General features: G+C 40.1%; 2 protein-coding genes across 3 annotated transcripts in view; one reads left to right on the top strand and one right to left on the bottom strand.

Annotated features, from left to right (window-relative positions):
• Positions 1 to 56: 56 nt before the first annotated feature.
• Positions 57 to 11,233, top strand: LOC105933613 (glutamate-rich protein 6-like). Of its 2 annotated transcripts, none has more exons than XM_036129423.1 (12): positions 57 to 246; positions 1,785 to 1,906; positions 2,012 to 2,115; positions 2,536 to 2,673; positions 5,123 to 5,251; positions 7,920 to 8,029; positions 8,136 to 8,188; positions 8,286 to 8,425; positions 9,905 to 9,984; positions 10,066 to 10,218; positions 10,322 to 10,550; positions 10,653 to 11,233. In XM_036129423.1, the coding sequence occupies exons 1-12, from the start codon at positions 227 to 229 to the stop codon at positions 10,965 to 10,967; spliced, it is 1,593 nt and encodes a 530-aa protein (XP_035985316.1). In that variant the 5' UTR covers positions 57 to 226; the 3' UTR covers positions 10,968 to 11,233. The 2 variants fall into 2 exon arrangements, with proteins under 2 accessions (XP_035985316.1, XP_035985317.1); XM_036129424.1 differs by having other exon boundaries at positions 59 to 246; positions 1,797 to 1,906.
• The window catches only part of LOC105933603 (conserved oligomeric Golgi complex subunit 3), a 29,063-nt gene continuing 15,387 nt past the window's right edge, over positions 11,001 to 24,676 (bottom strand). Inside the window, 12 exon segments of the mRNA XM_012873203.3 lie at positions 11,001 to 13,093; positions 13,289 to 13,387; positions 16,931 to 17,058; positions 17,194 to 17,269; positions 17,642 to 17,776; positions 17,918 to 18,006; positions 18,297 to 18,417; positions 19,160 to 19,249; positions 19,380 to 19,498; positions 19,610 to 19,634; positions 19,636 to 19,719; positions 20,488 to 20,648. Of these exon segments, the coding sequence (XP_012728657.2) occupies positions 13,064 to 13,093; positions 13,289 to 13,387; positions 16,931 to 17,058; positions 17,194 to 17,269; positions 17,642 to 17,776; positions 17,918 to 18,006; positions 18,297 to 18,417; positions 19,160 to 19,249; positions 19,380 to 19,498; positions 19,610 to 19,634; positions 19,636 to 19,719; positions 20,488 to 20,648 (1,157 nt within the window). The 3' untranslated portion in view covers positions 11,001 to 13,063.

Genomic DNA, 24,676 nt, shown 5'->3' with positions numbered 1-24,676 from the left:
GGGCAAAACAGGCTGTTTTTATTTGACCACATTGTGCCTGATGCAACTTTTTGTGGTTTCTCTGCTCACCCCTGCTTGACAATGAGTCAAGACTATCAGAGAAATGATGCAAACACCCGACTCGCCAGGCAAAGCAACTGAGATGGAGACAAAAACAAATCCTGGACCTGTAAACAAACAGACGTCTGGAGAGAAGTGACCCAAATCTTGATGCACAGGAGACACTATGCAGCTAAACTCAGGAAGGTCAGTTCACATATAATGAGGCTTAGCTTAAATTGATTTACTTTGCAATGAAGCAAGGATTGTGTGAAATGTTATCTATGATATACTGTATATGTAATTAAAACATTTACATAGACGAAAAGGACACATAACCGTATTTTCCTCACTTTCTCGTATTAAATAACAATAAACATTTTCTGTTTTGCGTCATTTAGGATCACTAAAATATTTGCTAATAGCCAGAGAGTTATTAAAACCCTTTTCAAATTTAAACGTTTACATACGTTTTCATATTATTCAGGAGACTTCCCGTTTGAGCAGTATGTGTTCAAATATGTTGGGTAACTACAAGCTTTCCACAATAGTTTATCTGAATTTTGGCCCATTCCTCTTGACAGAACTGGTGTAATGGAGTCCGATGTGTAAGGATTCCTTGCTCACACTCTTTCAGCTCTGCCCAAAAACTTTCTATAAGATTAAGATGCGGACTTTGAGATGTATTCTTCAAAAACACTGACATTTTTCAACGTAAGCTGCTTTATAAGTTATTTAGTGGGATTCTTACGGTCTCTGTCATCTGACCGATTTGTACCCAAGCTTTGATTCCCTTGTGATGGCCTCTGTTTTTGTTAAGTGCAGCACCTGCAAGCATAACACACACACACACACACAGACACTGACAACCACTGTACATCTGAGGCTTGAAAACGTCCCCTCCAGTAGTAATAGTGATCATTATGGCTTAAGAACATTTGTAAACTGCAATCTGGCTCTTCTATGATGCTTTTGGAGTAATGGCTTCTTTCATGGCTTCTAAAACAAGACTTGTATTATTGTGTATAACGACACTGTCTCACCAGCTTCGGTCAGCATCTTAAAGTCTTTTGCTTTTGTTCTGGGTTTCATACGGATACGTTCATCTCTTAGACACAGGAACTATCTCCATCCTGAATGGTAAAATGGTCAGACATCCTCATAGTCTTTATGCTGGCATATAATTGTTTGATCAGATGACTATGGTACCCTCAGGCATCTGGAAATTTCACCCAAAGATGAACCAAAATTGCAATAGTCCACAGCTCTTTTCCTGACATCTTGCCTGATACCCATGATTGCCTTAAAAATACTTACACAGGTTTGTGCTCCAATTAACTCAAATGTGGCCAATTAACCCACAAGAAGCTTACAAAGCCATGACATCATCGTCAGACCTTTTGCAAGCAGTTGGAAAGCTTAGTAATCTCAGCGTATATAAACATCTATACTTGAGGAAAGAAAATATCTAAATATTATGGTGCTCATTAAATTAATAATAGACTAAGAGACCCAAAATGGGAAATATTTGGTCTGATTTGAAAAAGGTTGCATGTCTTTTTATACAATTTAAATAAATACCTGTCTTCAATCTTAAGTATTGCACACAGATACATTCTCACTATTAAACAAATCACCTTAATTTAATTGAACGGAGAAAGCAACTCATACTGCACAGCTTTATGTTGGATGGGTGCTTGAGTTCTGCTACAAGCAGTTTTGGACTTATAAATGAGATGCTGAAGAACTGGTTCCAGGGAAAGCTCATCAGAGATTCTCACAATCCAAACATTTGAGGGGAGGCTTGTCACCAGATTCAGCGTTGGCACACAGACGGACTGGAGACACGATGATGAGCACTGTGAAGGTGACCTTTTCTTGAAATCTTTGTTTTATAAATCTCATCCAGCAAATGGACATAACTTTTTTTTCTTTATTTTAATAGATGATTAGTATTCTTTTCTATCTGCAGCATTTAAAACCCCAAATGCTCCACTTCAGAGGAGTTTGACCACTGAGACAATGACTGGAGAGCCACGTTGTGATGACAGTTCGGAGCAGCGAGCCGACAATGAGGTATTCTGATTTGTAAAATATGCCTCCCTGCAAATGTCTCTGACAGAGTCAAAGATTTGCTTGGACATCCTGAGCAGGAGACGGTTTCTCTGACACGGACTCTCATTAAGCCAACGAGTGAAGAAAACTTTGTAGAGAGCCTATAGAAAAGAAGGGGGGAAAACCTGTGCCATAATTACCATATCTGAAATGTTTGCGTGTGTTTTAGAGACATTTCTTCCTTTTGCCAAAGTGAAACTGAACTTGAGTTTTCACAGCCTTGTCACATTGTAAGTTCTATGTTTTGAAAGCTGATATGACATGGTATCCAGAGACAAGGAGTTCCGCAGTTCTGATTTATTCATGAAGCTCGAGTTAAAGACCTCAAAGAATTTAATAAATTATGAAGAGTCTTTGTTTTTTTTTTCCCTTTCACTTCAGAGGGTTCTTAAAAACATGGAGCCTGAGCTGAAGATATCCCCAGATAATGAAATGTTGGATTTGCACAGCAAGGAAACTCCCCACGCTCCTACAGCCTGCCAAGAAGGAACAGAAGAGACCTTAACTAATCTTGACAAGGTATAGAAGAAAATGTCACTCATAAACTCCTCATTTTTCTCTTCTGGTTGAAATATGAATCCATTTACGGAACAGGCAATTAATTCAGATTTGTTTTGTGACAAATTATGCCTTTCATCACTTATTCTTCAACAAAAGAACTGGAAGACGCTGAATTAGATTTTTAATACCCGATTTACAATTACATAGTAACACGCTGCCTTGCAAAAGTATTTATACCCTTTAATTTTACCTCATTTTGGGATATTACAATCAAAAACTTATTCTTATTTTATTGCGTATTCATGTCATAAACCAAGTTGTGCAAAATTGTTAAGTTGTAGGAACATGAACCATGGGTCAGCAACCTTCAAAAATTGTGTCTTGCATTTGATTTTGGCCCTTTTAACACTAACACCCCTAAGTAAAATTAAGTCCAATCGATGCTGCCTTCAGAATTAGCCTCATTAGTAAAGAGTCACACCATCTCCAAAGCTAAAGCCTGGGCACCAACAATTGAACACAGACCCCAAGAATATGCCAAACCAGGTTAAAAAGTGGGTTTAGGATTTTAATCCAATAGAAGATTTGTGGGCAGAGCTGAAAAGATATCTGCGAGTAAGACAGCTTCTGGAAAATTATTTGTCTGGAGAGAAAAAGGTGAACACTAGAAGTTCTTTGTCATGCTGATGGTGAAGCATCGGGATACAATGAGCTTGTGGAGCAGCTTCTCACTCTCCATTACAAATCTGCGAAAAGCACTGCCACCGAATGAAAAGTGGAGTCAACAGATTCAAATAACATTCGGTGATGATTTGCATGATAGAGCGGCATGTGTTGAGGCAAACACGATGGAAAAGATCATAAAATTGACATTTTGGTACCACTGCCACGAAATGAAGGAAGGGAGAAATAAAAGAGCAAGAATCAGCCATCATCAGTCAGACTTTGGGTCAGAACATAATATTCCTCATGCCTGATGCAGGGGATGCAGCTCCTTCCTTTACATGAGGACTGAGCGTAAGCAACTAAAGTCTACATCTTTATCAGCTCTTACATTTATACAAAAACAAAGTGAGACGTTCACACTTCTGGACAAAAAAGAAATGTAGAATTCATGACTGGCTAAAAATTAATATTGTAAAAAAAAAAAAAAAAAGACTAAATATACATTTAATTAAACAATTAACTTAAAATGTGAATAAAAAGAATATGCTATTCATTATCTGTCACCAGTTATCCTATTTTTCATGTACCGTATTTCTCGGACTATAAGGCACACTTAAAATCCTTAAATCTTCAAAAATCGATATGATTTGCATGATAGAGCGGCATGTGTTGAGGCAAACACGATGGGAAAGATCATAAAATTGACATTTTGATACCACTGCTACAAAATGAAGGAAGGGAGAGATAAAAGAGCAAGAATCAGCCATCATCAGTCAGACTTTGGGTCAGAACATAATATTCCTCATGCCTGATGCAGGGGATGTAGCTCCTTCCTTTACATGAGGACTGAGCGTAAGCAACTAAAGTCTACATCTTTATCAGCTCTTACATTTATACAAAAAGAAAGTGAGACGTTCACACTTCTGGAAGAAAAAAAAAAAGAAATGTAGAATTCATGACTTTGGCTAAAAATTAATATTGTAAAAAAACAGACTAAATATACATTTAATTATACAAATAACTTAAAATGTGAATTAAAAAGAATATGCTATTCATTATCTGTCACCAGTTATCCTATTTTTCATGTACCGTATTTCTCGGACTATAAGGCACACTTAAAATCCTTAACTCTTCTAAAATCGATGATGCGCCTCATACAGTATGTGAACAAAGACGCACAACGGCACGTTAATTCCCTGTGTGCCTGATACTACGGTGTGCCTTATGGTCTGAAAAATACAGTAACCATAAATAACAGAGTAGGGAAACAAGCCTGGGGGTGGAGGGCCAGGACAGAGACCCCCACACCCCACATCCCAGCAGTACCTCTGCGATCCCTCTAGGGTTCACAACCCCCACATTAAAGACCAGGTTCAATGTGCTAGGAGGTACCAGTCAAACTCCAGATCTAAATCCAATAGATAATCTGGGGCAATACTTAGAAAGGGCTGTATAGTGACTAAGCTGGAGCGATTTTGTACACAAAAATGGACAAAAAAATTTAGTCTACCAGCTAATAGACATGCCCCCATGGCCGAGAAAGGTAGTACAGCAAAGTTTTGACCTGGAGGGACTGAATCCATATGCAACATATTTTAGATTTTAATTTGTGAAAAAAAAAAAAAAAAAAAAAAGTTAAATCACGTCTAGATCATGTGCAACTTTTATCGTTCTGTCACATAAAATTCCAGTAGAACAAACTAAAGTTTGGCGCCAAATGTGATATAATGTCAAAAGCAAAATAAAGGGTATTAATACTCAGCGAGTTGAAAACGAACGTGAGGATATTTGATGTTTTTAGATTCCAGCTTCAAGCGGATCAGCGCATTCGCTGCACGCTGCGTTGAACATTTGCCCAAAGAGAAGCCAGCCGCTAAAGAAACCTCCAGTGACCAGCGGTCCTACAGCCAGCCGTGTCGACCCAAAAGAGGTGAGAATGAAGGTGCAAATCAGTCCACAGTCAATAGGGAGGGACACTCACGTTAAAGGGGGAAAAATTAAACAGGAGCAGCTTAGGGTTGAATTGAGTTTTAAAACAAAAACACCTAACTGTATTTTTTTACCCATTCAAATAGATAGATGAAATTAAGAATCAAGAATCTTTTTATTGTCGTTACCCTTGGTGAAATTCTTTCCAGACAGACACCGGCTTAGGATTCACTAAATCAATAAAAAATATGCACCAGAATATATGTTATTGCAAGGCTTTTCAACAAGGAATGAGTAGAATCTCTAAAATCCCCAGACCTGCTCTTTCGAACCTCTTAACATTTTGCACCACAGCTCCAGGGGAGGGGAATGTCAGTTAGTCAATTACTTGCTCCATCCTGAAATGTTTCAAAAAGTCAGCAGAGGATGGACCAGACAGACTTTAAAGATCTCTTCCATTTCCTCCAATATCACCTTCACAAAGGTGAAATGTGGACTTTAAATTAAATTACCTGCACGTTTATAGTTAGAAAGGACAGATGCTGGCTCCATACTGCATACGTTTTTGTTTCACAGTCTATTTTAGGCCCAAATATGGGCTAAATTAACGACATTCCTTTCACCGTCAGCTCCACTTTAAGCTGAAATGGGGTGTAAGGTAAAAGAAAAAAAAAAAAAGCCTTTCATTATCACTGCTGAGATTGTCAATGAGCCTAGTTTTAGTATTTAGGTCAAACTGAGCCCAGGAACAGCCTCACAGTCCAGAACTCAGACGGCTATTTGAGAATTTATACTGTATTTTATTCATGAGTTGGCACATTTAGATCTCCAGAGTTCAGGTATTCCAGGACGAGTAATAAATACGGACCAGAATAAATTAAAACACAGCTACACATATAACTGCAATCAGAACAGGTCTCCTTCATGGACTGGATTTTTGGGTATGAATTTAATCAAACTAACTAGATGCATCTTAAAATTAACATGGCTCTGACTCTAAGAAAGCAAAAATAAGCTCTCACAGAGACTTTTTTTTAAAGACAAGACTTTGACCATAATTACAAAATACTTGACCTTTGGGTCTGACTTGGGGAATTCTGTTAATAAGGCAAATGTGTGAGACCCTTTTGAAGTTGCAAATCAGCCAAACATGTACAGGTCCCATTTCTGCAAACAACTGGCTACTTTTTTGTTTTATTACAACACTCCATAATTAATCTATGGTTAAGCAAGAAAAAAAAATCATGTTAAAATTATTCAGTTTTTTTTACTCAAAGTTAAATTTCATTCATTGTCAGCCGTGAATACTTTTAACTTTGGCGCACACGTCCGAAAGTTTGGAACGTGCTAACTGAAGCTGTTACCAAAGCATGAAGCTTAATCAGCAACAAAACAAAAGTATTGTCACATTAGAATACAAACGGATTTAAAATGTTCATAGATTTTATTCAACATTCAAAATGAAACATGACCAGCACGTTTAGCCTGTTAGTGGCGTCAAGCTTGTCAGTAGGGGGCGCTCGGGTGCCGCCCCCATCAAAATTGTAGATTTTGATGATTGTAGATTTTGAAGGGGGCGGTAGGCAGTAAACATAAATTACAAAATAAAAAGTCAATAAAATCACGGCAGCGCTTTTTGTGTCATTCTCCATCCAATCGCATTAATTCATGATACGTGAAGTCCTACCCCTGGCAGCTAATTAGCTTCGCTAGTGGAAGTGTCACTCATACATTTGAATGCAAAGGGCAGTCAGACAGCAACAACAACAGGATAGGAAAAAAATGGCAGCGAAATAAAATTGTAATTTTTTTACGAAATAATAATTTCACAAGGCTTTTGCAGGAGGAAAAAGCAGATAAAGGAATTTAGACCAGACCTACTAGACTTAAAAATCCGGCAGCAGGCAAATGACCGTTAATGGATTTATTTTTAAGTCGTTTACTGCGTTGCTGTAATCTCCAATCTCTATGTGCGCCTCCTAACTCCAATTTCTGATCACCAGTTGCCACTGCCGTTAACCAGGAGGTCATGAAGGACTTTTAATGCACAAGTATTCAGACGTTCAGGGGCACGCTCTTTTTGTGCTCCGAGGGGAACAAGTGTTGAAGTCTAACCTACAGCCCGGAAAACGAGTTCAACCAGCAGCCCTGAATATCCAATATGGCGGCCACACATCTGAAACATGACACACAGTACATGCGCTGCTGTTGTATGTTTAAATGCATATTGTGGAGTGAGTGTGGCATCGACACACTTTGGTGCTACTAGCAGTTAGCCGCACAGCAACTTGTACATCTCACTGGTTTTCCAATTTGCAACTATCTGGAAAAACGCTCTACATGGGCATTACGTCCTCCCCAGATTTGACATCACAAAAATAGGGTTTTTAACTCATCGGTCTATTCAAAAACAGTTATGTTGTGCAGAAAATATGCTTCCAACATGGCTCAAGTAGCAGATATTAGTTTACAATTATGACTGTTAGCTTAACAGCAAATTTTCAAGGTTTGCTGGTTCATGTTAAAACCTGTCCTAAACGTGACCTAAACATTAGTTCCTGTTGTCCAACCAGACCAGAAGGAGGTCCTAACCGGCCAATGCCTCTGCAAGTTTGAATGAAAACAGCACTTACAATATCTGCATTTTATTTTTATTTTTTTCCCCTCAGTCTTTCTCCAGCAAAAATGCAAAGGAAACCTTTTCAGAGGCTTTGTCTCAAGGTGGACCAGTCACTACACATGCGACTGATACAGAGCCAGTCAAGAAGGAAGATCAAAGGTCAGTATTGCTCGTCTGTTACCGACTTCTATGATTAAACGTGTTTTTCAATTAAATCTCAACACCAGTCGGTATCTAAATTCCAATTTTCTGTGGCTCACCTCAGGCAGAGCGAGCTGAGGTCAAGAGAGGATTCACACAATGGGACCCCTGGAGCAGGTTGCACACACTGTGGACCATATTGCAAGCAGATTAAAGGGTTTTCCATCCTTGCCTTTAATTCATCCGTGTTGTGACATCTTTAACAACATTACAGGACGCAAACAAGATTATGCCACCTCACCTAATCTACCTTTGGGTGATGCTTTGGCCACCAAGGAAGAGGCTTTGCTCCCTGAAATAGAAATAAACTGCGACAGCGTCTTCTCTTTCAAACTGTGGAGAGAGAAACCTAAGGTGCTGTCACACCGTCATTGTACAAATTGTTAAATGTGTAAAAAGCCTTTGGATAAATGTGTCAGTCATAGCTATTGCATAATCTCACACACACACATAAAAACAACTTAAAAATTCAACATTATTCTGTTAAGAAAAAAAAATATATTTTTAACAAAAAGTGCCACAAATATTGGCACCCCCGGTTTATATTTTGTGTAAAAGTACCTTTTGCCATAGAAACAGAAATTAGTTTTCTACACAATTTCTCTGGGTTGTAACGTGAAGATTTTGACCCCTTCTCTCTGCACATTTTTCTAGATCATTAAGAACCGTGTCCTCGCTAATTCATGCTTTGCCTTCAGCTCCCCTTTGGGGGTTCCATGTGTTGGATCATTACGATCCCAATTTTGGTCTTCTGGTAGAGCCCACCAGATTATATTTTAAACGTCCGCTTAACATACTTCAACAAGGTTCTGAAGGCCCTGGAAGCAGGCCCACAGCACCACCGATCCTCCACCACGCTTAACAGTGGGGATGGTTGCTTTTGAAGCCTCGACTCCAACCACAGCTCAAACCTTGTGGCAATACACCCCCGACGTTCTGAAGCAATTATCGGTTTTTGCTTTACTGTCCTTATTAAGGATTTTAGTGACTTTCAGCTGGACAGCTGTCAAATTAGCAGTCTTCTTCATGATTGTGTCCTTCATAAGCTAACATTCCTAATTTCAATTAAATTTTATTTATATAGCCCCAATTCATGAAACAGGTCATCTCAAGGCACTTTACAAAATCAAAAATCAATCAATCTATATAAGGGAACCAGTTGATTGCGTCAAAGTCCTGACAAGCATCATTCACTTCTGAATGCTTCATGAAAATTAATTTCATTGTTCATAGGAAGTTTTTTGTATAAACTGTGAATTTATACATAATCATCAAAAATACCAGCTGGATGAATAAACTATTCTGTCATGAATGTGTGATAAATCCATATGAACTTTGCTTTTCAAACTGAATTACTAAAATTGATTTTGAACTTTTCCATAATCTTCTAATTTATTGAAATCAAAACTAATTATTTAGCCAGATTTTTTTATTTTTTTTTACCTGCCTTCCCATCCTACTTGCCTTGCGTTCTCTTTTGAGGAAAATATTGCTTCTCGGTTCCTGTGTTATATTTACGCCCCCAAGGAAACTAGTTCATGGATTATGAGAAACTCTGTGAAATTCTGATTGTTATTTACAGGCATCTTATAAGGATTGTTAGGGGGACAAACATTTGTACTAACAACTGTTAGGGGATTGTAAATGCCTAACATTTAACATGGCTTTTATAAAACAATGAATGTACTGAGAGATAAGATTTCTCTAAATTTTCTGGCTTTATGCTGCACAACTGCAATTAAAAATTCATTCATTCTATGGCTTTTTACACATCTGCATATAGAATATAGACAAACCCAAGACTGAGCCAGAGTTCTGTCCTTGCACCCACAGGGGAGCATCCCGCTTGTCAAGCGCTACGACGACGGCAGCACGTTCACTGTGATCTTTCCAGACGGAACCGGGCAGGTGCGGTATCCTTTGACGTGAAGCCTGATGATAAACTACTGCTTTCACACGGCTAGATCTTGATCTCCTTAATCAAGGCTGGAAAGCTATCCATCTGGAAGGCTCGCGATACTTGTGGCGGCGGCACAATTGCCCGACTGCTCCTGTGTGGTGGTGCTGGAGGACAAAAAGGACGACCCACGCGTTCAGGGGGTTTTCACCAGCAGAGAACTGACTTGTTACGTGAACGGCAGCATTTGGTAAGATATTTTTATTATATTTGCAGAAAAAATAAATAAATCAACTTCCATGAGTCAGTAAGGTTTTTTTTTTTTTAAATGACTCCCTTTTTACGTTTAATAGGGTTAATCTTACTTCAAGGGGAGGCATATCCTTCAGCGAGACAGGAGATGTGAAGAAACACTGGAGCTGGCAGGAGAATAAGCATCATATTCGTGCTCCACCCTGCCAGCCACTCAGCCTCGCCCTAAGCCCTCACATTAACGTCCACATCAAATCCCAGGAGGATATCTGCATCCTTTTCGCCTCCCATAAACACACCGTAAAGCTCAACAAAGAGGCTCAACAGAAAGTAAGTCACTGCGTCTTGTAGAATGGCCCCAATTTCAGACCTTAATCACCCCCTCTGCTTTTGCATTCCCCCCCCCCTTTTTTTTTTTTGGCTTTTTTGCAGGCAAATCAAAGCAGAAACCTAACAGCGCCAGGGGCTGACTCGCTTCAGACTTATCTGAAGCAGAAGAGCGCAGAGATCAAGGCCCTGCTCCAGAACATCCAGTCCCTCGTCACCTATCAAAGGAGCGCCAGTCCACCGAAGGTCAAGCTCCAGCAAAGCCTCATCCTGCAGATGGAAAGGCAGCAGCTGCCAGTGAAACGGCAATCCGCTGCCAAGAAGACCCCCCAAAGCGGACAATGTCCTTCAATAGGATTTTCTAATTTGTGTGAAGCGACTCGAGCTGCGGCGCACCTTGAATTTGAATTTAGCGACTAAGTGCTTTTTAGAAATAAAGCCAAGTAACATTAATAACCTCTTTTTTTTCTTTTTAATAAGAATGTCCATAAATAGAAGACCTCTACAAATCATTTTACATGGGACAAACCAAAGCAACGAGTACACCGATGACACATCCATTCTTCATGTTCAAAAGCAGTCTTATCTTGTGCTAGAGTAAATGCTGAACAAATCAAGTTAGAAAAGAAGGAAAGTATCAAAAAAGCAAGTTTCTCTCTCTCTCTCTTTTTTTTGTTTTTTTTTTTACAAATGTGCAACAGAACAACAGAAACATTCACATGGACTTTTTGGGTGAGAAGGTTCATGGAAAAACAGCCGCCTTTGCTTTGATTAGAGAAGGAAACCGGTCAGACCTGCTTCACCCGTCGCTCAGGTCATCATTTAGCTACACAGACAGAGACTAAGTGTTGCCTTACAGAAAGGACTGATACCCCTTCACCTTCTTCACGTTTTGTCACCTTACCGCCACAAACCCCAATACATTAAACTGAGTTTTAAACACATCAATGCAGTTCTGTTCAATTGTTAAATGGAAGGAAAAAAAAATCACAGGGCTAGAGTGGCGTGCATCTATATCCAGCACCCCCAGACTCACCTTGTAAACGCGCCTTTCCTTCATGGTATGTCTGCAATGGTATGCCTCTAGCAGATTTGCACATCTAGAAACCGACATTTTTAGCCACTCTTCTGTACGAAGCAGTTCAGGCTAAGCCAAGGGCATTGTGACCAGTCCCTTTTGTCTTTAAAAGCTACAGATCCCGTAACACATGGATCTGCTTTGTTCTAAATCATTGTTGGGGCTAGATGTTTAGGGTTGCTGCTCTGCTGGAAGGTGATGCCTCTAGCATCTATCTCCATCCATCTTCCCATCGACATTCTCGGTTCATGCTGAACAAACGCAGATTTCTGATTTCCCACAGCGAGACGCTGCCGCCACCTCATTTCAGGGTGGGGATGGAGTGTTTAGAATATTTTTGCATGCAGGCCAGAAAGTTGGATTTTGGTCTCATCTGAACAGAATACCTTCTTCAACAAGTTTCCTGGGTTCACTGTATAGCTTCTGAGTATGACTTTCTTCTTGTAACTCTTTCAAGAAAGACAGCTTTCTGGAGCGCACGACTAATAGTTGTCCTGTTGACCGACTCTCCATCCGAGCGGTGGATTTTTGAAGCTCCTCCAGGGCTACCTTCTGTGATTACTGATCTCCTTTCCTGGTTTGTCAGTTTAGCTTCGGTAGGTCTGCAGCTGTGCCATCATATTTACCTCGATGAACGGAACAGTGCTCGGTGAGACGTCCACAAATATTACTTTATAACTTAACCCTGGTTCAGACTTCTTGACCTTGTCCCTGAATACAGATGCACGCCACACTTTGTGAATTCTTGTTTTAAAGAATTTCCTCAGAGTCGTGCCTCTCCTTATGCCGGTCGTTCATCACATAAAAACCTCCACAACAAAACATGAAGGCTTCTGGTAGCTACGTGTCAACGTGTGAAACGGCTTAAAGGGTATTAATACTTCTGCAGAGCACTTTATAAAGACTTTTACATGGTAAAGTAAAGAAATCAAATATTTTTTGCAGCATTGTCCTTCCAAACCAAAGAAGGGAACTGGGCATGTGACTGTTAGTGCCTCTCACTGGCCATTATTTTCCAGCCAGCTGTTTAGTAAACCCATCACGTCCTTATCTTGAAATCCCCATCCCGTCTTACAATCCTGTGTTAAGAGATGCAACAGCGATCAAAAACCCACCGCTCTAAGAGGAAGAGCAACCCTAAGAGCCTTTAATTGCCGTCCAACAAGCTGAACCTGAAAAGTCACACTTTTCATGGCGTTCAACCGCAGCCGAACCTCCAGCAGAAAAAAAAAAAAAATCTTTGGGCTTTTGGATTTTCTTTTCCGAACATCCATCCAGCACTCCCGTCCCAGCAGGTAGCACAGGTGCAGGGTTTGTTGTTTTTTTTTTTTTTTCTTTCTTTTTCCTCCCCTGGTCATTCCGCCCACTCAGCCTCCCGGTCATGACTGAAGCTCCGGCTTCACGTCGCCATCGAGAGGGTGCATCGATTCGCCGAGCATTACTTATTCACAGACAGCAGCAGGTTAATCTGAAATAAAGCCGTGAAAAGTGATGAGCGCTCGCTGTGCCGGAGCTGATGCACTTTATTAAATGTATCTTTCCCTGAAGTTGGCTCGAAGCGCTTTTAGAAGCTGCAGCATCATTATTCAAAAAAAATAAAAAATAAAAATATATATATATATCTAAAGCCCCCAAAGGCCGTGCTAATCCCACAGAGCTGTACCTGCTCCATTGATGGACATGCAATGATTTGAAGGTCTTCTCCACTGTATTCCTCCTGAAGCAAAGTGTGCAGTCTTTGGAATACCTGCTGGATGTTATTCTGTGCGGGAAAAAAAAAAAAGAGAAAAAAACACATCCTATTACTGAGTGTTACCGAGCGCTGGAGGGAAATTAAACCACATTTCCATCTGGCCTCTGTCCCCTTACTATCCCTGTTTCCATGTCAACCAGCAAATTTCGTTTCTCTCTCATTCAGCCTCACCTGGCACCTTGATGAACAGTACACAGGCAGCACAAATATTTCTCTATTAGAGTTCAATCACACTGACAAATTTCTTGGCGAGAGGCTCCATCTCCGTGCCACATTAAAACAAAAACAGTCATCCTGAGAGGAGACGGCAAGCGAAGAGCTGCTGCCTGCGTCTCTCCAAAAATAAAATAAAATTAAGCAATGGTCCTCTTCTCTTAGCAGCTAATTTCCACAAATGAACGGATAAACAAGAGCATGAATAAGATCGAACGTTACAAGAGCTTTGTTTACGCGACGGCAACATTTGCACAGTAACTGAATTATATATAGCACCAGTGAGTAGTTTGCAAACACTCATGATAATTAATGTCATGTTAATTTGTGAGCTCTTAATGATTGATTTAAACGGCTCCTTTTTTCCGAGGCTCGGTGGGGGCAAAAACCTTAAATGTTGTTTTAAACAGAATTGGGATTCCAAGTTTATATTTAATCTGGAGTTTCTGTAAAGGCTGGTTTACACGGCGGAACTTTAAACAGTCGGTCGATTTTCAGAGCCCCAGAGACAGCACACGTAACGATAAGACGAATCCTCTCAAGATCAAATGTGAGTTCAGAGTAAATAAATATGGACGACGGGAAAGAATAATGCTGATAGTTTGTGAACTGATTGTAACGGAGAAAAAAAAAAAAAAACACATAAAAAGGTTAAAGCTATCCCGTTCATACTGATGACCGTTCACACTGAGCCTGGTTGTGCTGGAGGTTTTTCCTTCCCGCTAATGGGTGTTTTTTCTTTCCACTGTCGCTTCATGCTTGCTCAGTATGAGGGATTGCTGCAAAGCCATGGACAATGCAGACGACTCTCCCTGTGGCTCTACGCTTCTCCAGGAGTGAATGCTGCTTGTCGGGACTTTGAAGCAATCAACTGGTTCCCTTATAGAGGAAATCTTTGACCAATCTGTATAATATGATTGAATTTGACTTTGTAAAGTGCCTCGAGATGACATGTTTCATGAATTGCCGCTATATAAATAAAATTGAATTGAATTAAAGGAGTGGAGACATTTGCTGCACTAATCTAAGCAGATGAGTTGTTTTTTTTTTTCTCTGGGTTTGCCTCGCCTCGCCTTCATATTGGCTACACGTCACATTCAACAGGCTGCGTGCTCGTTTGTCCTCGGGGGACACCACACGACAATCCAACATGTTGAATATCCCCGATTTGAGGTCTGAGCAGACCCGACGTTCCACCGAGCGCCCCGGTCGCCGTTAACACACTACACACAGCAGGGATATCTCTTAAGATTATCTTAAGAGGCACGCCGACAGTCGCCGCCTCTCAGAAGGGGAAGATCGGGGCAAGAAAAAAGTAAAAAATAAAATAAAAAAATTAATAAACAAAATTAGATTAAGGATCCTGCCGTGTAAACCAGCCATGACCTGCTCAGAGACCATTAGTTAACTTATATAGCTTAACTATAAACACGTTCCCACTGATATCTGAATGTCCTTTAGGAAGGTGTAGAGAAACAAAGTTTCTGTAGAGATCAACAAGCTTCTGGTATAACTAACTAGATATTAAACCACTTTTTTTTTAGCAAATGTGGTGGCGTTCATTTAAATGACTCGGTTTCATGCCACGGGCCTGACTCTTAAGCGTGATCCATAATTTTTTAAGACATAGAGGTTCCAGAAGCTTAATGTTAGCCTGCTTTATCCAATCCAAAACCAAAAGAATCCTTTTCCTGCTGGAACACCCAGTTGTGTCCAAGTTACAACCATTGAGATGCCGATTAGAGATTAGCTTGAAGAACATGAAGGTGGCTCTCCCCAGTCGTTATTCTACACGCTGGAATAAAAACAAGTCCACAGCATGATTCTGCCACCACCATCGTCGCCTCCACTCCTCCAAACAGCTCTTTCTCTCGTCTGCCCATAAAGCTTTCTGCAGAAAACAGTGTACCTGTCCACGTCTGACAAGCGTGAAGGTATCAACGTCAGCGCAGGTACAGAGCAGCCCCAAATTAGTCCACTCTGATGTCCAAATCATTTTACTGTGGACTTTGTCACTGGCGTTTCAGCATTTTCCACTTCCTGACAGGTTTGCACCTTTGCGTTTTCTGGCTTGTCTCTGATCAATTAAACCAATTTCCATTCTACTAGTGGTGAAATTTTAGGTCCAATGGTTGAAACATGTACACCAAGGTCGTTATCAGTCTTTATTATTTCGTCCTGCTCATGTAATACACAAGGCAGCAAACCAGGCTCTCAGCATGATGCTGCCATCACCGTGCCAACCAAACCACTGTTTGTCAATATGGCCAACTGTACATTTTAGTCATTTTAGTCAAGCCTAAAGGTGCTGACTTTGGAGCAGGCACTTCTTTTGTGGTCGGCATCCTCTCCGTTCATGTTGATGTTAAACATGGTTCACTTTAAACAGCGAAGCTGGTGTTTCATGTAAAGACATCCTTGCACCTTGATGGTGCCTGTATTATCCTTTTACCATTCCTTTTTCTTTAGAGTGTGACATTTTGGGTCGGGTGATTGAAACCTGGGACTCAACTGCATGTTCCAGTAGTGCAATGATTCCAAACACAGCTCACACTTCTGGACTGGACTCAGCAGGACTTAGCATGAATTAACTGTCGCCTTTAACACTTTAGATGAACTGTGCTGAAGTGCGCACAGAAAGGAGGGATCTCTGGCCTCTAAACTTGGAGCTTCAACGCCGTTTTTTTGGAGCTTCGGCTGCCGATCAAACGTGTCGGGGTGCATCTTTTGATCGAAAGGAATAGCAGATTCTGATGCCGCTCAAACGGTTTGACCTAAACTGCAATCTTCTATGATGTCTCCAACCTCAGCGGACTTCAGTTAAACGCGGAGGCTGACCCTTGAAAGCAACCAGTGTAAGTAAGGCTGAAACATGGTTGAATTTTAATAGGAAGCGTGATCAAATACCCAAGGCATTGCTGGGCCAACAAAAAGTCTGTGGTTTATCTTTAACTTACTAAAGGATAGTTCCAAAAATATTAGTTGGGTTCATGCAAATATTTTAGCCTTAAAAAAAACAAACTGTTTTTGTTTAATCGTTGGGTGTTTTTGAGTGATCTTTGGGGAAATAAAGTACATTTTAAATGCATTGAATACCCCAAAATTAAAATAGAATAAAAGTCATGTTAATGATGAGAATATTAACCACTGTAGTATCATCTGCAATAAGAGACAAAAGCATTGTAACATTGTAACTGACTGAAAATCTAATTTCCACTGTAAAAATATGGTAAAGATAGTAAGAAAGGGTGGCACCTGAACAGATACAAAAAAAAAACTTATTTTAGTTGTTATAATGACTTAACAAGAATGGCAACCCTCTGCATTACTGCAACCCACCCGGACAGGCTTAAAAAGGATGAACTCTGTGTCTCTATTGGCCAAGTACAAGGACATGCTCTGTAAAGTGCTCGGCAGCTTGCTCTTCATCACCCGGTATGTGGCCATCACTATATCGTTGATCTTTGCTGAAAAGAGAGGGGAGAGGGGGGAGGGGAGACATTGTATAGGCTGAAAAAAGAAAACCATTGGCATAACCTCTAGCATTTGCTTTACGGGCTTTGATGAATTGCTGCGTGATGTTTTCCTGAGACAAATCTTACCTGGCTGAGCCCAAGGTTGCTGAGACAGGCTGTACGTGGGACCACCTTGGACGGCCATCGTTTTCAGAGCTGAAACCTAAATACGGCCCAAAACAAAACAGCTTGACAAGAAGCATACCTGCCAGCTCATCTGACCTGGATTTGTTTTGAAATAGAGCGACGTGTATGAAAGAAAAAAAGGGGGGGAAAAAAACGTAGATAACTGCTATTTAAACAGACAATCTATATTGAAAAAGGGCGGCATTCCTCAATTAATCGATTTAGAAATTCTTTATAGGGGCAGACATTCTTTACAAGCTTTTTACTCGAGTACTGAGACCTTCTTTGGCAAGTGCATAAACAAATGATTAAAAAAGAAATAAATTCAAAAGCTGGGAAAAAAAATAAATGAAGGTCGAGATAAGCTGCTTCAGCCTGAGGCTAAGTCTGCCTTCGCTCTAACTGTTACCTTGGTGAGAAACTCCTCAAGGTTCCCCACAAAGATCTGAGTCTGCTGCTGGATAAACTGCTCACAGCTGAACTTCAGGTGTCGGTCCACATCCTTCTTCGAGTCAATGTAGTGCTCTTTTATCTCCGGTGTTCCCTGGGGGGTCATAGAGAAAAAGGGTTTAGCAATATCAAGCAGGAGCTCCCTTAGGCGGGGTGCTATCAAAGCACATCAAGTGAATAGTATGTTTAGTATGAAAGGTGAAGGGAGACATAAAAAAATAAAAAAATACTCTACCTCCAACAGGAATTCAAGTATGGCATTGTGACTATTGAGTCGGAAGAATTTAGGAACAGCCTTGGGGTTCAGGATTTTGAAGGCGGCATCTTAACACAAAGCATGAGAGATTAAATCTGAGTTGGTGTGGAATTACAGTGCCATCTAGTGCTGGAAAATGCAACAAGCCGGTAACTGAGATGAAGGGCGATAGTAGGAGCCACTTTTGCCCTGAGAGGCATCGGTTAATGTACATTATGTTGCTGGATTACAATTTCCACATTAATTGTTGCCACCGGTGCATGTGATAGGCACAACTTGCTTAATGAGCGTGAAAATGTAATGACTGGCTTTATGGAGCTGAACACCAATGTTCCCCCTCTGCCTTTAATTAGCTTACCTCGGGTTTTTTTCAGATCCAGTGAGATTTCCTTGATGGCAAAATCAGTGTGAAATGGGGCAATCTGTTCACGCAGTATCAGCAGGTGCTTGATCAGGAAAAGTTGCCCGTCTATTTGGGTCTGCGGAAAAGAGAAAAGCGCAGCGTTTACATCTCCCCCCCCTCACTGCAGGCTGCCAGGAAAAAGGGCATCTGCTGACGGTCCAGACCGAAGACACGGGATCAGCAACGATACGCGAATGGGTCTAATCATTAACTGCTGATTAGCCGTCGCTCAAACATGAATATTACTGTGACAAATATGGACGCTGGAGTCATGTATTGCTCAGCCAGCAAAGTAAAAGAGACATCGACAACATTTGTTGGGAACATGTCCCCCGAGATTAAAGCTGCTGCTTTAATTTGAAGTGGAAGGTTGAAATGCCACTGAGCACCAGACACTGACAGCAAATTTGGAGGTGAGAAAAGACCATAAATAAAGGATGGGGTAAGCTGAACTCTCTGTGGAGCTCCATTCTATGTCAATTATTAAAATAAAATGAAATAAACTACATTTAAATAAATAAAAAAAATAGAGTATATGAAAAAAAACGAACTAAAATATAGTAGAATTTAAAGAAATCCAAAGAGAAATGCTGGTAAAAAATATAAAAAACAACAAAATTAAATAAAAAAAAAAACAATAATTTAAATAAAACAACAAAGTATGGTCATAAACTTACACAAAAAGGTTACTTTTAAATGTATCATATGTGAGTCTTTGATTGCAGGTGTGCAAACCTTACAGTTTCACATAAGGATCAGCTGATTTTATCAGTATGAAAACTTATAGCCACATAATAAACTTAACACGGAGTGCCAACCTTGTTTTTAAGGATGATATCAGAGGCTTTAAGCAGCGACTGGATGCAGGCAGATAAGGCTTCTTGAGATAAACCCTGAAATACTGCTCTCTAGAAGAAAAAAAAAACAGACAAAGACTTGGAGTAAGGAAACAAGCAGATAAAAAAGGAAGAGCTAAAAGTAAACACTACATATCTTGCGGCGCTACAAATTAGTTTCCCATAAAGATGGAAGTCTCACATCAAAGCATCTGTAGAGCTTGGACAGACAAACCAGGGTTCGCCTGACAGTGGGGTACCACATGCCGTGCAGATCCGCAGGAGAGACGGATGGCTGCAGACGGGATGGTTCCACGTTGCCTGTTTCGGTGCAAAAAAACAAAAAGGACATCATCAGGCGAATTATGGCAATCCATGGAATAAAACGAAAATCACAACCTTCTAAAAAAAAAAAAAAAAAAAAAAACACACCCGCGTTACTGTTTCTTCTTCTGTCAGGCGTCTTCAAGTCGCACGTCGGAAAACGCAGACTCCTGTGACATCTGCTTCATCTGTTCTTCCTTCAAGCTCTGGGCGATTCTCTGTTGTCGAAGAGATAAGCTCAAAACAGGACATGGACTACGACGACATACAATTCTGTAAAGTTAGAAGCCGCCTTTAAAAGCTCAGCAAAGTAATACTTGGCAAATCCCTACAAGTTCTATCTGCTAAAAAAAACAAAATGAACACATTTCATAAAATGTGCGCGTATCCGCCAGAGTAAAGGTTTCCCTATTCAAATAGGGTTAAGAGAGTTTTAAAGTAAAAGTAACTAGAAAGAGAAGTTGTTGTTCGTTTCCTTTTCCTCGGCTACAGAAGTCTGCAAGTCTTTGAAAACCGAAATAAAAAGACATGCATTTGAAATAAATAAATAAAATGATAGACACACAAAGGCAAAAGTATCTAAAGATTACCAGGGAATATGTTTGCACTACCAGGGTATATGCATTATGCACACAAACAACAACAATATACCACAGAGATGAGCAGCATCTAAAAAAGCTTTGCAGCCCAACTCATTTCAGAGTTTTAAAAAGCTTTTTTTTTTCTCTCCCCCTCATCATGGCCAGCTCCCTAACAAGCAGAACGGTGCTCTGGCTGCCGTAGTTATGCCAAAAATTTTTGCTCTACCGTGGAAGGCTTTAAACCTACAAATCAGAGTTTTATAAAGCTGCTTCCATGCTAAAAATCACCTCTATTAATCAAGAACACATAAAATGGACCAAAGCGTTTATAAATGATGTTTGCTTGCAATACCACCTAATGCTAAGACATAAAAAAGCAGCCATATTTGCAAACGCGAAGCCTACCTCCATCATTTCCAGTTTTTCAGGGTAGGCCAGATCACCAGGAGCTGGGTTGTAACCTATGATGTCAGTCTGGATGTAAATGTGAGTCCTGTAGACCAGCCGCTCCTGGACGTCCTCCAGCATCTGCTTCACCACGGCATCAAAGGCGCCCAGCTGAGCAGCTACAGGAAGGAACATGGAGGTCAGGTCAACCGATACCAACGTCCCAACAAATTCCCCGATTTCTGGGAATGGCTTAAACTATGATGATGGCCAGGTTTGATTACAGCTGAGACCACAGATTAGGTCATATATATACAGTAACAAACTAATAAAAAATTAAAAAAGAAGCTAAAACATAGAATTCAGTAGACTGGGTGACGCTAGTTAGAAGTGTAGTGCCCAGATATTTACAAATGTGAACATGTTTGCGAGAGGCGTAACTTTTTGGAGAACTCTGAACCCAATGCTGCTTTTAACCTGATCAAACTGCACTATTTAGAAGAGAATGAAAACTGTAACTTGAGAAACTTTTAGGGCAAACTGTAATCCCTTTACATAAAAAAAAAAAAAACAGCTCGGCCATTTACCCTCAAAGGTAAACGCTTGGTGACTGCTGTGTCACTGTGCGCGCATAGGTCAGCTTTCTGTTGCTGTACACACGTGTTCCTGTGGGGAGTTATAAGTAATGAAAGCTTTAAATCTGACTATAACACCTTCCGTTTAGTTGAAATGCAAAAACATTACCTGAGGCTTGTGCTCCATCTAAACTCCACCTAGTTTCTGTTGTGACTGCAAGAAAGGCAGAGAGCAACTAGAAACATTAAGTTGCGGCTTAACATTACACTCTGACCGTTGTAGAGTTAAGGCTAAACACCAGCACAGTTTTTGTCTTTAAAATCATGTGAGTAATGTTTCTCTCAGTACATTAAAACACAAACTACATTTTATTTAAAAAGGAACAGCAAGCGCATGGTGCGTTAAGGGTGTCTAGAAATAAAAAGCATATTCTTGATGGCAAGAGTTGTGTTATGCTTTCAGACAGCTACAACATCAAAGTATGTAAGTGTGAGCGACTTTTCTGATAGTACGGTTACATTACAATGCAGACCGTGTGGGCAAAGAGAACAGAAGAGATCTGAGCTGAGAGATTTGAGATGGCAAAAGCCAGGATGCATATGCTGGACATTCAAATACAATGTGGTCATTGATGACTGATGTCGGAATCCAAATATGTATTTTAAACATTCAGATCGCTAATAATGAGAACTTTAAGATCATGCGCCCCACTTCTCTTCTGCAGAGACAGGGAAGATGGTCAGAATTAATGGGAAGTTGGGTGGAGTCAAAACAGGGCCATCGTGGAAAAACCCTGTTGGAGTTTGCAAAAGACTAGAGACTGGGGCAGACGTTTACCTTCCAGCAGGACAACAAGGTCCAGTCAAACTCCAGACCCAAACCCATTTGATAATCTGTGTCAAGATCTGAAAGCTGCTGTTCGCAAACGCTCTCCATCTAATCTGACTGAGCTTCAGTTGTTTTGCAAAGAATGGGCAAAGATTTGAGTCACTAGATGTGCAAAGCTGGTAGAGACATAACCTAAGACCACTTTGTGTTGGTCTTTCACCTAAGATTCCATTAAAATATATTTATGTTTGTGGTTGTAATGTGACTAAATGTGGAAAAGTTCAAGGGGTGTGAATACTTTTGCAAGCGACTGTAAGCAGCCATCTGCAACACCTCCCAAATAAGCACATATTTTTGTATGATGTGTCATTTAGTCTATCCTGTGGATTTTTCCAGAACAGAAAAAAAAAGTTTTTTATAGGTATTTTAGACCTTTAGGTATATCCCTTTATCTGACAACACTAAACTGTATTTTTCGATAAGATGTACCTACCTCCTCGAGAGTCTTCTAGACTTACCTAAGTGTTATGAAAGTGTTTTTCCTTATCAAAAAAAGTCATTTTTTCCCTTTTCTTTTACTTCTGTGAGATTTCAGGGCTTTAGGGGTTTTCAGTGCATTGCTTTCAACAATGTACCCACTAAATATTTCATTTGACCAATGTTCAACTTTCTCTCCTCTCTCCGAGAAGAGAGAGTTTGTTTTATAGTCTTTTGTCTGACGGACGCAGAGCTCAAAGCAGAAAAGATTTATACTCGTTTCATTTTAGCTCAGGCTGTCAGCGTTATCAGACGGCGGTGTGTCTGGGCTGCAGCTTTAAGCCGGCTTTACCTCATTGCATTAAGGAATTTATCATATAATGGCAACTTTCTAAGATGATCAATGATTATAATTACTACAGTCATTAACCTGTATGAAAACAGCTTGGGGAAAGAGGCAGTTAAGTCATATTTGTTTTTGTATGTTTTGCGTATTACGGCATTCTGCTCGGGTATAAATGCAGACACATGCAAATATCTTTTAGGAAATCTAAGAGACAAATATACTTTTTAAACCATGTTCTCAACACTTTAAACTTCATATTGTAGTAAATGTTGAAAACAATCACTTTTACTGAATTTGCTGCAACACACAACCCCCCCCCCCCCCAAAAAAAGGAAGAAAAAAAAAAAAAAAAGGGGGGGGGGGGTATTTTAGAGATGCAGGCGTAACCATTAAACCGTGTCAACACACAGACTCCGAGCTTTGAAAACCGAGAAAATAGCTGCAGGCAGAAAACTGGTAATTGTGACAGCAGTAGGAGAAAACACGATAAATCTACACCTCAATTACATTTTAGGTTCCTCTTCCACAGAGGTATTTTATTTGAGCAAAGTGTTGTGCAGAGCAAATGCAGAATATGAAATGAGCCATCGGGTATTACAGTCTTTATCCTCAGCAAATCGTAGTTACATTTTTTTTTCTTTAGGTTAGATGCAAGCGAGTCTGGCAAGAAGCTACAACAAAAACATTGAGTTGGTTTAAACGTACATACAACAGGCTCTTTTTCAATCTGTACAAACTCAATGGATTTTAATGGTGGCATCCTTTAGTTAGACTAATATCTTTTAGGGATGGAATGGTTCATGAAATAAAATGAGCCCTTTGGTTCTCTTCTCTCAATTTAGCTTAGGGTGTTCGCAAGAGGGAAAAAAAAAAAAAAAAAAAAAAAAAAAAAAAAATTGCTGCCAGGCTCAGAGTTAGAGGGTACACCAGCAGCAACATTGATTAAAAATGTGGTAGACATAAATCATTTAAGCAAATGATAGTCATACTTAAGCTGTTATACCCAAATAAAGAAAAATAATGGATACATCTTGAAATTTTCACGATTTGTCACAAGTTTTTATGTATTTAATTTGGGATTTCATGCAACAGACAGACAAGGTTTTGCATAATTGTGAAAGAAAAAGAAAATAATCATATAAAAAAATAGCCTCTTTACCCTGATAGCTTGAAATGAGATCCAGTTCAACAAACTACATGCAGAAGCCACTTATTAAATCTTTTTGGTCTACGCGCAATACATTATGTCTTATGGAAAATTAAGAACGCACGTCACCCTACCCAACATAAACCTTGGAGGTGGCAGCATCGTGCTGTGGCGAGGCTTTTCTTCAGGGGGAAAAGGAGCTATATACACAACCAACATGAAAGACTCAATCTATTCTTGAGATACTTTTAATACAGAAACAAGAAAGTCTTTTAAAGAAATCAAATAAAACACAGTTCCTTTCACAGCTCCCAGACACATGAAAACACACACACACACTTTATGTACTACACTTCATATACGTCAAGTACGAGCATTGAGTAGTGAAGGATATAGACTGATAATCAAGGAAATGCAATATCAAACATAGTCGTTTTTGGGCACCGGCATATGAAAACGAAAGAACTCTGAATCCTAGAATGAACAACATTTTACACCTCGGTGTGAAATAAACCCATTGGTCAAGGGAGTCCCTAGAAAGGAGGGACCTTCCATGATGTCTGAGCTATAAAATCACAGCACAGACACAAGAACTTGCCTCTCGGTCACATTCGGTATGTTAGAAAGCGCAAAAAACGATGTCTTGCAGAAACCCTGTGTGAGCGTTGTGAGTTCGCTGGACAAGTGAAAGACGTTGGAACTTCAAAGTAGAACCTTGCATCCCGAGTCCAGTCATCTGTCCGTCTATTCAGGGACTTTAATGGTTGAAAACTAAGACTAAAACTGTGTAGCCTGCTGACTGAGGTCCAGCAGGAGGAGAATCTTAGCATAGA

The sequence above is a fragment of the Fundulus heteroclitus genome, unplaced genomic scaffold, assembly GCF_011125445.2.
Source record: "Fundulus heteroclitus isolate FHET01 unplaced genomic scaffold, MU-UCD_Fhet_4.1 scaffold_168, whole genome shotgun sequence".
Taxonomy (NCBI): Eukaryota; Metazoa; Chordata; class Actinopteri; order Cyprinodontiformes; family Fundulidae; genus Fundulus; species Fundulus heteroclitus.
Note: the sequence above shows the minus strand (reverse complement) of the source record. Positions and strands in the feature narration are given on the sequence as shown.

What these genes read in the sequence shown, in the direction of transcription:
- LOC105933613 (XM_036129423.1), top strand. Translation starts at nt 227, where the DNA reads ATGCAGCTAAACTCAGGAAG. An exon ending in ATGCAGCTAAACTCAGGAAG is followed by an intron (nt 247 to 1,784) that starts GTCAGTTCACAT and finishes GAGATGCTGAAG; the next exon opens with AACTGGTTCCAGGGAAAGCT. An exon ending in CCTTAACTAATCTTGACAAG is followed by an intron (nt 2,674 to 5,122) that starts GTATAGAAGAAA and finishes TGATGTTTTTAG; the next exon opens with ATTCCAGCTTCAAGCGGATC.